This window comes from Antechinus flavipes, chromosome 4, assembly GCF_016432865.1.
Source record: "Antechinus flavipes isolate AdamAnt ecotype Samford, QLD, Australia chromosome 4, AdamAnt_v2, whole genome shotgun sequence".
Lineage (NCBI taxonomy): Eukaryota > Metazoa > Chordata > Mammalia > Dasyuromorphia > Dasyuridae > Antechinus > Antechinus flavipes.
In genome coordinates, this window is record NC_067401.1 from 416823045 (window position 1) to 416837857 (window position 14813).

At 36.0% G+C, this 14813-nt stretch overlaps 1 protein-coding gene across 4 annotated transcripts in view; it reads right to left on the reverse strand.

Annotated features, from left to right (window-relative positions):
* The window catches only part of RALGPS2 (Ral GEF with PH domain and SH3 binding motif 2), a 237860-nt gene that overhangs the window by 128730 nt on the left and 94317 nt on the right, over window positions 1-14813 (reverse strand). For all 4 annotated transcript variants that reach the window (XM_051998867.1, XM_051998866.1, XM_051998865.1 and 1 more), the window contains 2 exons: window positions 7637-7776; window positions 247-351 (listed from right to left, as the gene is read on the reverse strand). In XM_051998867.1, the coding sequence (XP_051854827.1) occupies window positions 247-351; window positions 7637-7693 (162 nt within the window). In that variant the 5' untranslated portion in view covers window positions 7694-7776. The remainder of the gene's footprint in view (window positions 1-246; window positions 352-7636; window positions 7777-14813) is intronic.

The window sequence follows — 14813 nt, forward strand, 5'->3', positions numbered from 1 at the left end:
GGACAGTATATATATTCAGAAATGAAGAAAATATAAAAACAAGACTGATAAAAATTTTCAAATAAAGATCCACACCAATACCTATGAAAATGCCACAAGATACTAAAGACTGCTCTTCTACCATGTTAGTTATTCCAAAGTCCCTACTTTCTTTATCCCTCTCTATCCCTAAGCCAAAGCTGTCTATAGAGACAACTCATTATCAAGTAAGCAGTTAAAAGAAAAAGCTGCCAATCCATTGCTTACCGCATATTCTTCTGGTGTAACCTTAAGGACATCAAATACCACAGCATCAAAACTCTTCTTCAGTTCAGAGCCTTTGTCACTTAATGATTCAGAACTGCTACTTTTCTGTCAATATAAAAGCAAACACCACAATCAGTTTAATATGTAACCATTATAATTGTGATGGGAACCAGGAAGCAAAAAACAATTGACAGCTTTTTGAAAATGCCGAACAATTCAGTACTGCAAAAATGTGCTGCTGAAAGTATATTTTAGATATGATTTGTTTTGTTTTTAAAAACACTGACCCAGGAGCCATAAGACTGGCTTTATAATTCATTTATTATCTATCTCTAAACCAATAGATTTTCTCATCTGCAAAATGTGAAATTAGCCAAGATAATATTTTAGGATTCATTCCTGATTAATACTGTAAATTAAATGATATTAATAAGCCAGTCTTTTTCTCCAAGATGTCTACTATATAGGAAATAGGAGATGGTTGCATTAGAACACTAGGACAATAAATAAAAACTAAAATTCAATGATACATATATCAAAAAGGTTATAAATAAATATAAAATCAGAGTTCAAAGACAACCTTAAAGTCATATAATTCAACATCCTATCCAATTTCATCTCATGCTGAAGTGTACAAAATGTAGAGCTGCAGAGTCTGAGTTAAAATCCCAATTCAGTTGTCTACTACCCATGGGCTTTTGGGCAAGGCATTTAACCTCTATGGGTCTCAGTCATTTTATTTTAATATGGAGGTTTTATGGAGAATATGAAGAATTTTTTCAGTTCTAAATTTGTCTTATAAAATAAGAGGGTTGGATTGGATAATCCCAGTGGTCCCATCCGGCTCCATATATTCCTTGTTGATGCTCAACAACACACTTCAGGAGAAAAAGGGAAGGAATTACTTTTTACATGAAAGCAAATAAATCTGTTGTGATTCACTAAACAATTGTAAGAAATACATAAGATAAAATCTAAGATATCTAAAAAAAATAAAAATATTATAAACACATAGCTATCAGTTCACAATTACAAAGAAAGCTAATTCAGAATTTCTAAAATTAAGGAAATATACAATTTAAAATGGATGTCCCAGAATCATCTTTAATTCAACTTATCTAAAACGTTACTTATCATCTCTTCACCTAAAATCTCTTTCAAACTTACCTATTTCTTCTGTTGAAAGCACTACTGTCTTTTTACTATCTTGCAAATTTGCTACCTTGCCCTCCTCTTTCTTAATCAAAATTTCATTCTTATCCTCTCCCCCACATCTTTTCTCACTCTCTTCTTTCAGAATTTAGAAGATGTTAATACTCTTATATCCTTCTATTCTCTTTAACCCATTCCCGATGAGAATATACCTCTTCTCTCCCCTACTAACTTCTTCTGTATTTTTTTTCTTTTTTGCCTCATTTGTATAATTTCTCCTTTTTATCTCCCTACAGAATATTTTGGAATCATCCCATCACACTCAACTTAGTCTAAAAGTTTTTGTTTCTAAGTACCCAAACTTATTTTTTTAATTTATAAATTATTTGACCTTTTGAATCCCTTATAATTGGTCTTTAATGTATACATTTCTCCTGATATTTTATGTTGAATTTTCCCTATATTCCACAGTTTTTGTCATAAATAACTGGAAGACTTTTAATTCATTAAATATCAAATTTTTTTTTTCATTCAGGATTATGCTTTGTTGAGTAAATCACCTTCAGTCTTAACTTTTGCTCTCTTGATCTATGAAATATAATATTCCAAGACCCATGGTCCTTGTAAGCAGAAGTTGCTGGGTTTTGTATAATCCTCACTGTTGTTGCTCAACAATATTTATTTTTTTTCCTTAATATTTTCTCCTTAACTTGGGAGTTTTTGATATTCCTTTAAGTTTTTCTCATAGAATCTCACTGAGGTGATGATTGGTGGATTTTTTTTTTCTACTTCTGCTTTACTGGTCTTCTTCTAGAACTTCAGGGAACTTTCCTTAATAATTTTGCATATTGTATAAAGATTCTCTTTTTGAGCATAACTCATATTGTTTCTCTCGTAATTTGTTCTCCAGATCAGTTATCTTTCAAGTTCTTTTCTATTTTCATTCTTTTGATTTTGTCTTATTATTTCTTGGTGTCTTATAACATCATTATCATTCCCTTACCTAATTTCTAATCTTCTTTTTGGCAAGGCAATCAGGACTCCCAGACATACTGTCCTGCAAATGCTCTTGCTCTCTGTGGTCCCTCCAGTAGTTGCAAACTTCAGCTGTTCTCTTTGCTCTAGAACCAAAACCAGGAACTCTGGTCTCTTGAGGGCCCATAGTCAGCAAGGTCTATGCCCTTCTACTGTACTAGCTCCTTCTCCCGAGTCATAGTCTAAGACTATATCCAGTCAGCAAGTTATGCTTGACATCCCTTGACAGTGGATGACACTGTCCATGAAGTGAGAGTTCCTGAGGCTTATTCCCAATTCAGCTGTCCCAGGGTTTGCTGTTTATTGATTCTATTGAGTGAGTGCGTCTGAAGGTACACATCACTCAGGCTAAACCTCCACTTTTGGAGGTCAAGTCTTTCCTAGGGTCTTCTCAGTTTATCTTAGGAGGACAACTGCTTTACCCCAACTTTTATTCATTTCTGCCACTCTTCAATCACTCTGAGGCAATGTTCCTTCCATTTCTGTACAAGAAATTCGAAGGCCCTGAAACTTTCTACCTACTCTGCCATCTTCCCAGAATCCTCTCCCAACATTTTTCTTTTTAAAACTCTAAAAAGCCTTTCATTAATATAGTACATAATATCTATATAAATTCAAGAGCAAATAGTATATGTAATGGGAAAAAAAGTTAGAAACCTTTTGAATAAGATCAGGAGTAAAGCAAGGATAGTCATTTTCACTACTACAATTTAACAAAGAGCTAGGGTGATATCTATAGCAATTAAGCAAGAAAGAAAAATTAAGTGAATAATAAGCAAAGGCCAAAAAAAGAAGAAAAAAAAAGTATTGGGGGGAGATGATCAAACTTACTTAGAAAACTCTAAAGAAGTAACAAAAAATTAAATGAAACCACAAATTCAACCAAGTTTCAAGATATGAAAAAAAAATCCACAAAAAAATCATCATTTCTGTATATTACCAACAAAACCCAGTAGAAAGAACTAGAAAAAGAAATCCCATTAAAAAAAATTATAAAAGCTATAAAAGTTTATCTACTGACATGCATCTAGGAATTATAAATCTAACTATAAAACACTATTTGTAGAAATAAACATAGACCTACAAAGTGGAAAACATTATTCATGGGTAGGTATAATCAGTATAATAAAAACTATAATTAAATCAATTTGCTCATTCAATACTAATTTCAAACTATTAAAGGAATAGGCCAATTAATAGGCTTAGGGAAAAAATTTAGACAAGAACAACAAAAGTCAAGAATCTCAAAAGAAAATTATAAATAGAAGTCCACTGAAATACTGGGTATACAACATACAGAAGAAGTAAACAAACAGTTCTTTAATGTTCTATAAATCTAAAAATCTGTATTAAGACCAAGACCAGAATTTGACAAAAGTGCTGAGGAAACAATACAACACTCTGTAAGAAATTAAATTTAGACTATTACCTTGTAAACTCCAAATGCAAAATTATATATATATATATATATATATATATATATATATATAATATATACCTGATGTAGATATAATAAAATAAGCAAATTAGAGCAGCAATTAAGATATTTCCTTTCAGATGTATAGTAGAAAAGCTCGTAATTAAACAAACTATTGAGAAGATCACAAAAAGATCATTCTGATTATGTAAAATTTAAGTTTTTATAAAATCAAATGTAATATAATTACAAAAGAAAAAATAAGTGGGAAAACAATCTTTGCTACAAATTTCATAATAAAAGACTCATGTCTAAGAAAAATAAGGAACTATTTGTAAAATTAAGAACCATTCCCTGTGGTCAACAGATAAGAACAGAAGTTTCCTAAAGAAGTTTAAATTATCAATGAGGAAAAAAATATTTCACAACTAATAATTAGGGAAATGCAAATGAAAGTAACTTTTAGGTCCCATCTCAAAGCCATCAAACTGACAAAGATGACAAAAGAAAATGACAAAAGTTGAAGGGGCTCTTGAAAACTAACACACTCACAGACCATTAATGGAACTCTGAATCTAATCATTCTGAAAAGCAATTTTGAACTATGTCACTGAAGAACTGTGAATATATAAACTTTGATCCAGCTATATCATCACAATGCCTATACACAAAAGAACTCAAAACAAAACAAAACAAAAAACCGGGGAAAAGGAGTCTATCCATGAGAAGGAAAAAAAAAAAAAAAAAAGCAGCTCTTTTTCAGAATAGCTAAATATTGGAAATTAAGGGACAATCCCTCCTTATGAAAAATGGTTTACAAATTCTTTTAAAAAATATAAAGGGATACTACTGTGCCACAAGGAATGACTAAATGGACAATTTTAGAGGAAACTGAAGATACACCCTTATGAACTGATGAAAGACAAAGTGAACAAAACTTAGAGAACAATTTATTCAGTGAAAGTAAAAACTTTGAAAAACTACAGAATTCTGGTCTTAATGAAGCAATAAAACACAAGAAGACTGAAAATAAAATATACCACTCAAGTAATAAATGTTGAGACACACAAACATTTACAGATATGACCAATGTGGGGGTGCAATTTTAAAGGGCAATGCATGTTAATGATGATGGTTTTGCTTTTATTCTTTTTTAAATGCTTTCCAATTGAGAAATGTATACTGGAAAGGGGGCAGCTAGGTGGCACTACAGTGGGCAGGAAGACTCCTGTTCTTAAGTTCAAATCCAGCCTCAGACACTTCCTAGCTGTGACCTGGGTAAGTCATTTACCCGTTTGCCTCAGTTTTCTCATCTGCAAAATGAGCAGAAGAAAAAAATGGCAAGCCACCTAGGATCTCTTGTCAAGGAAAACTCTAAATTGAGTCCAAAAAAATAAAACATAACTGAAAAATTACTGAATACCAATACACTGGGAGAGACACATTATAAAGTAAATAAAAATAAGCATATTTATTTCTTAAAATCCTAGAAAAACCAAGAATGAAAACAATTCCTACTCAGGAGGTTATATTCTAATGGAGAAAAAATACACACACACACACACACACACACACACACACACACACGTATATATACACATAGAGATAGAATAAATATAAAAAGATTAAGTCCAGCAAATATAAAGTAATTGAATGTGTGGTAGTTTGTGAAGAAGTTACTAACAATTGCAGGGAATCAGAAAAGACTTCATGTAGAGAATTATTACTCATATTTTCAGCCATTTCATGTGCATTTGTGATGATATATTTTAAGGAATCATCAGAACATTCACAATATTTACAGCTTTACTTGTACCTGTTGCCTTACCCTCCCTATTCCTTAACTAACCCGCCACCCCAATCTCACCCTTATCCTTTCTCTCCCTATCTTTGCCTTCTTCTTTCAGAATTTAGATTTTTAAATCCTTCTACAACTATTTCTTCACTCTCTACTCCATTTGCCCTATCCCTCCTCAGTCATCCCTTTAAAAGGCAGCTCAATGTAACAGAGGTGCTCAATTTTATGTACAATTCTTTTTCTATTTTATTTTGCATATAGGAATGCTTGTTTTACTTAGTATTTGTTAGATACAGAATAAAAACCCAAATACTTTAAAGGAAAAATGCCAATTGTAGAATAAATACAGTTTTCTAAACTCCATATGTAATATATCAGGCATGGTAGCACATTGCTGCAAACCCCTGGATAAAGATTGGTGAAACATAGTTTTTAAAAATTTTTTTCTTTTTCTTTTTCAATTCTGGTTTGATCTTTTTTGCACAACATGACAAATACAGAAATATGTTTTAAAGGACTATACATGAAAAACCTATATCAGATTGCTTGCTGTCTTGGGGAAAAGGGAGAAAATTTTAGAATACTAAATTTAATGAAAAAACCAACACTGAAAACTATTTTTACATGTATTTGGAAAAATAAAATACTGAGAAAGGAAAAAAAAAAGAACCTTAGCAACTAAAGTATTTCCAACAATTGGGATACTGGTATCTAATTTGTTCCAATGTAGTTTATCTTTTGATGGTACCAAACCACAAAGGAGTATAGTATAATATGCCAAATAAAAATTCCCAAATAGATGGAAAGCGTGTGTGTGTGTGTGTGTGTGTGTGTGTGTGTGTGTGTCTATTTGGAATTTTACGCAAAATTTCAACACATTACCCAAAGTAGTAAACTGACCAGAAGAATTTCCAGAGTACACATGACCCATATTTCAGGATTCCTGCCAGGCCAACCAGTTAACAAGCCTTTATTAAGTGTTTACTAAGTATCAGACATTGCACTCTGCCCTGGGAATTGAAATACAAGCAAAAAGAAAAGACAATCCCTACTTTTAAGGAGTTTATAATTTAATAGACGAAAACAACACATAAAAGGATGCTGAAAATTAAGAGTAGGCAAGTGAAAGAGTTGATTAAGGCAGAAAAAATCTAGAGTGCAGCCTGGAGAAAAATGAAGACATGATAGTTGAGTATATTCCTCAAATGGATGTTCTGAGAAGAGATAATTCAATTAGAGTGAAAATGGGTAGAGAGTACACAGAAGTCTCCTTGCATTGAGATCCTGACTAGTACTGCCTACTTAGCAGCTGAACTCCCTCCATGATAGAAATTATGAGCAGGTGGGCTTTGAGATTTATCTTTTTGTATTTACTGAATGATTATTAGTGAAAAAAATGACAGGGGGCTCAATGTTCATATTTTATAAGGGAATACTTTAATTCCTAATTAGAGCTATCCAATGAAAGATTGTTGGAATACATGGGAGCTACCTGACAGTGGCTGCTGGAAATCCAATCCAGAATGGAGGATGATACAAGGAGACTGAGAGGCAGTTGCTGTTCTCTGACCTCTCTGACTGAGAGGCCGTTGCATTGTCTGACCTCTTTCCTCTTCCCTTTGCCTCCAATTTATCTCATTCCCAGTCTGTAACATCTGTGTCAGCAAAGGCTACCCTGAAGCTCCTTCAGATGCTATGAGCCACTGGTATGGAGGCTCTCAGAGAATTGACCTGTCCCTTAACAAAGGATCATGCTGCTCTGAGAGATCCTGAGCTCTCTATTATAGGAATTCATTAAGTATAGGGTAGTTGACTGTTAATCATATTATAAACGTAATTCACGTTTTTGGTATGAGGACTAAATGAGTTCTGATATCCTTTTTGACTGGAATTTTGTATTAGCCAGTTGCACAAGAGATTACTTATATATTTAAGTTATAATTCTTACAGAGTTAAAAATCCTTAAGATATGCAATTACATTTCTTACCTCTGAAGCAGTAGCTGCAATGTTAATGTTGCTCAACTGCCCATTCATTAGGTCCATATTTCCCACATCAGTTCTTGGCCTTCTCTTTACTGTAATAGGGTGTTGATTATTTCAAGTCCAAGGTAACAAATACATTATTCCTATAAACAAATGGTGATAAAAGGTACAGTTAGAATCCTTACTTTACTTATATGGTTTAGAAAATAAGTTTAAATAAATAAATAAAAGCTTCCTCCCCTTAGGGGAAAAAAAATTGAAGCATGTTTTTAAAAAAAGAAAAGAAAAACAGAAGAAATGTCAGAAGAAACTAGATAATAAACAAGACAGTTTTACAAGTTCACATATATGTTTAAAAAAGCAGCTCAATGTAACAGAGGTATTCAATTTCACATATAATTATTTTTGTTTTACTTTGTATACAGAAACACTTGTTTAATTCAGTGTGTGAAATAAAATACTACCAAAAATAAGATAAAATAATGCCAATTGTAGAATAAATTCATTTTTCTACACTCTGTATTTAATATGTCAGGCACAGGAGTACATTTCTGCAAACCCCTGGATTGAGGCTGATGAATCACTTAATCTCAGAAGATCAATCTAAGGCCAAGGCTCTATAACTAATCCGTAAGGAAACGGGGCCTGTGAGTGGCCTGGTCAGTTAGGGAGACCCAGTCTTGCTCCTTTCTCCTTCCAAAAAAACAGCTGGTGACCTTAAAAACAGGACAGGGCAATATAAGAGTAGCAACACTTAAGGGACTGAGCACAGAAAGTGAAATCACCTGGCAGGCCAGCTTGACTAGAGGTTCTCACTATGGCTTAGGAGTGGAAGGAACAGTCTAAGGTTGAGCCCCAGGACAGAGTTCAGAAAATAAGATTAAGAAGAATCTGAGACTTGGGACTCTATTATCCTTACCTGACCGCACTAAGAGCTGATAAAAATAAAACCAAAAGGCGAATAAATAAAGGACAACCAACAAACAAAAGAGAAAGAATCCCATCATAGATGGCTACTATGAGCATAGAGAATATCAGGGTTCATTTTCAAAAGATAAAGAGATTAAAAAGTCACTCCTCTTTCAATAAGAAATGTCAAATAGTCCCAGGCACAGAAAAATTAAAAAGAGAGAGAGGGAGGGAACCTAAATAAGGACTTTAATGTACAGGGGTGAAACTCCAAAAAGGTGTGCTTGAATCAGACAACCCAGCACTTAAGGCTAATTACTATTCCATGTGAGACAATAACTCTATTAGCATATGTTTGGATGAATGGCTTTTCTCACAGCTGATGCTATGGTTGAATGTCTGATGTTAAGATAATCAAAGGCAAGGATTAGAGGGCAGAGGGACAGAGGCCAGAGTGACTTGGCAGCAGGACAAGGAGGAGAGAGGCTGGTGAATCCGGACTTCAGAATCCAGGAAAAATCTTTGGCAAAACTCCTGGCAGCTTGCCTACATCCTTCACTTCTTCCCTTAAAAATGAAGGACTTTAATTTATCCTGACTCTGGCTGATCCTGAGGTTTCCAGGGAGCTAGCCTGTACTTTACAATTGCTACCTAATGTGGACCAAGGACCCTACTTTCACTGAAGCAGTCCCTGTGACCAGGAAATAGAGTGAGTATTATAATAGACAAATCCTTACTTTGTTAAGAGCTAAACTAGTAACTCTTTTTCTAGCTGAAATGGGGCAGATATTAGGGAAAGATTCTCCCACATCCCCACCCCCATGCCAACCCCAAGGGAGCTCCATAGAAAGCTTACTCAAGTTGATCAAGAGACAAGGTTTGCTTGTAACTTGGGAGCAGATCGGTGGAGTTTTGGATACGTCAGAATGCACGTACCCTTGGTTCTTTAAGGAATAAGAAATAGAGGCAGATAATTGGAAACTAGTAGATCAACTATGTGAATGCTAGAATGATAAAGGTCCTGATTCAATTTCTTTTTCTTTTTTCTTTTTTTATTATAACTTTTTATTGATGGAACCCATGCCAAGGTAATTTTTTACAACATTATCCCTTGTACTCGCTTCTGTTTCGATTTTTCCCATCCCTCTCTCCACCCCCTCCCCCAGATGGCAAGCAGTCCTTTACATGTTAAATAGGTTACAGTATATCCTAGATACAATATATGTGTGCAGAACCGAACAGTTCTCTTGTTGCACAGGGAGAATTGGATTCAGAAGGTATAAATAACCCGGGAAGAAATACAAAAATGCAAGCAGTTTATATTCATTTCCCAGTATTCTTTCTTTGGGGGTAGCTGCTTCTGTCCATCCTTGATCAATTGAAACTGTTAGGTCTCTTTGTCAAAGAAATCCACTTCCATCAGAATACATCCTCAAACAGTATCGTTGTTGAGGTATATAATGATCTCCTGGTTCTGCTCATTTCACTTAGCATCAGTCCATGTAGGTCTCTCCAAGCCTCTCTGTATTCATCCTGCTGGTCATTCCTTACAGAACAATAATATTCCATAACGTTCATATACCACAATTTACTCAACCATTCTCCAATTGATGGGCATCCATTCATTTTCCAGCTTCTAGCCACTACAAACAGGGCTGCCACAAACATTTTGGCACATACAGGTCCCTTTCCCTTCTTTAGTAGCTCTTTGGGGTATAAGCCCAGTAGAAACACTGCTGGATAAAAGGGTATGCACAGTTTGATAGCTTTTTGAGCATAGTTCCAAATTGCTCTTCAGAATGGCTGGATGTGTTCACAACTCCACCAAGAATGCACTTGATTCAATTTCTAAGGAAACGTTCTGTATATACAAGATCAACTTCACCTTCCTGGGTGGAAGGAGGAGGAGTGGGAAAGGCAATGATATCACCAACATCCTCCTTCTTCCCCCCTCCCCCAACAATAACCCCCTCCTATGATTCCATTGCAAAAGGCATTACTTAAAGCCAAAGAGGAAGGGCAGAATATAGCTGATTTGAGAATAAAAATGTCTCCTGTGAATGAACAACTTAATTCTTCAGGTCAGGAAAGGAGAAGATACACTCCTTTTAATCTAGAAATTATCAAAGATCTGAAAAAGGCTTGCACTTTTTATAAGGCTACATCAGCTTATGTTAAGATGTTATTACAGAATTTGGCTTATAAAATCTTAACCCCTAGGGACTGGAAATCTATATCAAAGACATGCTTAGAATCTGGACAAAACTTGTTGTGGCTTTCTGAATATAGTGAGCTCTATAGGATAAAAGCCCAATGGAATAGTCAAAGTGGAGTTCATATTTCCATCGTCTGTGACCAACTAACAGGTGTAGATTCTTATGCAGACATCTCAGTACAGATTAATTGCTCCATAGCAGCATATGAGCAAATTGCTGCTGCTGCTATCAAAAGCATGAGGCTTCCTCTCCCAGGAAAGCACGACAGAGGAGAAGCCTTCATGAAAAAAGCACAAGGGCCAAATGAACCCTTTGCTGATTTTATAGGACATTTGCAGATTACTATCGTATGAACTAATGGTGAAAATGCAGTAACAGAAATTATGATAAAGCAACTTGCTAAAGAAAATGCTGATGAGGTTTGCAGAAGAATTATACTAGCACTACACAAAGATGCTCCTTTAGAGGAGATTGTAAGACACTATGCCACAGTGGGCACAAATGCCTTTTACAGCCAGGCTATGATGCAGACGTCCCAAGATCCCAACATGGGGAGACAGGGTCCCTTTTGGCAAGAAACTTCCAGAGAGGCTCATCAATGCTTTCAGTATGGTAAAGTAGGGCATCTAAAAGCTCAATGTTGGTATAGAGACAGAGTGAGAAAACAGGTGGTAGAACCTGACCGAAAAACCCCATGTCTAAAATGCAACAGAGGCTTCCATTGGGCATCAGAATGTAGACTGATTCAGGGAAACGGAATGAGGGGCTCAGTCCCAGGGTTCAAGACAATAATACTTGGGACATGTTGGCAGCTGATGATACACCCAGAGAATGCCTAAAAGTCCAGTACCCAGACATGACCAATCAGCCAAGAAACAACCTGATGGAGAAAGGGATTACAATTGGAGAGAATAGAGTTATTTGCAGCTGGGACAACTGAGATAGCCCCTGGAGAAGTGAAATCTGTTCCTCTCCAGCCTATGGATCCCTTGCCTCCAGGTACAACAGGCTTGACCATTTCACCTCCTGAGAGCACTTACAAAATGATGTCCATCTATACACTGATGTGGGAAACTGGGGAATGTGTAGATAATATCCCAGTCACTAATACAGGTAGACAATGTGTGACCTATCACCAGAAGTAGTAGCATCAGGTTTACTGATACAGACTCCTAATAAGCAACCTGGTGATAGTCACCCAGATTCTGACTCCAAGCAATAAAATCCAGGAACATTCTAGACTGCAGCAGTTACAGCTGATGGACCTATGCTCACTATCTATATAAATGGCATATCATTAGAAGGATTGTTAGACACTGGTGCAGATCATACAGTCATTAGAGGTGCCAATTGGCCTAGTCACTGGCCAAAGATTAAGGCTGACACCTACATGTCTGGTGCAGGAGGCTCAATAGCAGCTGAAGTTAGTGCTGCCCCTTTGAGATGGATATTTGAAGGTGAAACAGGAATTTTTACACCTTTTATAGTTGAAAAAATCTCCATCAATCTGGAGGGGAAGAGACATTTTTACAGCAAATAGAATTACAATTGAAAACCTCAGTTTTTTAGGCAGGGCTGCTGTTCAAGGCCTGCCAACACTTTTACCTGTTCCTATCCAGTGGAAAACTGACACACCAGTGTGGATAGAACAGTGGCCCTTAGCTAGCGATAAAATTCAGGCTTTATTAGATATAGTACAGGAGCAACCTGACCAAGGACACTTACAACCTTCTCTAAGTCCTTGGAATTCACCAGTATTTGTTGTAAGAAAGAAATCTGGAAAATGGAGGATGTTGACTGATTTAAGAAAAGTAAATGAACAGGTGGAAACTATGGGAATTCTTCAGCCTGGCCTTCCATTTCCTACTCAATTGATTAGAGAATGACCTTTTTGGGTTATACACATTAAAGATTGTTTCTATTCTATCCCTCTGGATTAGGAGGATACGAAAAGATTTGCCTTTTCAGTGTCCAGTGTTAACTTAGTTGAGCCTTATAAAAGATATGATTGGACAGTTTTGCCACAGGGAATGAAAAACAGCCCTATTGACATAGGGAATGAAAAACAGCCCTACTATGTGTCAGAAAAGCATTTCCAAAACTTATGCTATTATATTACATGGATGATATATTGGAGTGTGCATCTGAGGAGCAAATGTTGTGTGCATTTGAGGAGCAAATGTTAGAAGCATGTCTACAAAAGACTACAGAAACACTAAGGAACTACAAATTGCACATAGCTCCAGAAAAAAATTCAAAGACATGCTCCTTTTCAATATTTAGGATATGAAGTATACCCTAGGTGCTTACAGTACAAAAACATTCCTTAAGAACAGAGAAGCTAAATACCTTAAATGACTTTCAGAAATTAATAGGAGATGTCCAATGGATGCGTCCAGTGTTAGGCTTGACTACCTATCAATTGCAACCATTATATGACATTTTAAGGGGAGACACTGCTTTAAACTCACCACGCCAGCTTACAAAAGAAGATCAAGAGGCTTTGAGAGAAGTTGAAGTGGCTTTATCCAATGTGGTTGAAAGAATCACTCAAAAACCCTTGGAAATATCAGTTTTTGCTACACAAGAGACACCCACAGCAGTCCTTCATCAAGGAGACAGTGTGATAAGAGTGGGTGAACCTCCCACCACAACCAGAACGAAGACTTACTCCTTACCCAGTTCTTGTGGCTAGAATTTTATAAGCAAGCAGTACAATTATCTGGGGTAAGATCTGACAAGATATACACCTTTTATATCAATGCATAAATTAATATGTGCTGTGAAACCATCCCAGAGTGACAAATTTTATTGGCCATGGCTCCAAATTTTACACAAAGGTTCTGATAAAGGCCTCATTTCCAAAATATATAGAGAATTGACTCTAATTTATAAGAAATCAAACCATTCTCCAATTGATAAATGGTCAAAGGATATGAACAGACAATTCTCAGACGAAGAAATTGAAATTACTTATAGACATATGAAAATATGCTCCAAATCATTATTAATCAGAGAAATGCAAATTAAGACAACTCTGAGACACCACTACACACCTGTCAGATTGGCTAGAGTGATAGGGAAAGATAATGTGGAATGTTGGAGGGGATGTAGGAAAACAGGGACATTGATACATTGTTGGTGGAATTGTGAACACATCCAGTCATTCTGGAGAACAATTTGGAACTATGCTCAAAAAGTTATCAAACTGTGCATACCCTTTGATCCAGCAGTGTTTCTACTGGGCTTATACCCCAAAGAGATACTAAAGAAGGGAAAGGGACCTCTGTGTGCCAAATGTTTGTGGCAGCCCTGTTTGTAGCGGCTAGAAGCTGGAAAATGAATGGATGCCCATCCATTGGAGAATGGCTGGGTAAATTGTGGTATATGAACGTTATGGAATAATATTGTTCTGTAAGGAATGACCAGCAGGATGAATACAGAGAGGACTGGAGAGACTTACATGAACTGATGCCTCAGCTTCTTTTTATGTGATGCCTTTCTCCATTAAATGATGAGCTCCTTGAAACCAAGGACTGGCTTTTGGTTTTTTTTATTTCTAGCAGTATCTGGCATATAGTGGATCCTTAAAAAATGTTCACTGATTTGACTATCTTGATTTCTCTCTGAAACATTCCCATTTAACAATGTCCTTCTTAAACTATTAATATTCCTGATGTGCTATACCCCAAAAAAACTGCGGTTGCCATCTCCTTATTCCTGAATGTCACACCTCTCCAAGCTGCTCAAGATCATATCAAGCTTCTTTGGCTGCCACTAATCACAATGCTGACACCCACTGAACTTCAATCAATCAGGTGCCCACCTATGAAGCCTGCCCTAGATTTCCAGATGAAAGCATTCTCTTCCCAAAAATTACCCCAAAAAACTGCCACCATCTCAGTCTGCTGTACAATATTTGTTTTTTCCACCACTCTTCCATGGTCCCCAGAGACAACCTTCTTGAAAGTGGGGGCTGTTGTTTTTAATCTGTTTTCCCAATCCATAAATTAAGTACTTAGAACTGATCCTGCCATTCTAGAGAGTAATTTGGA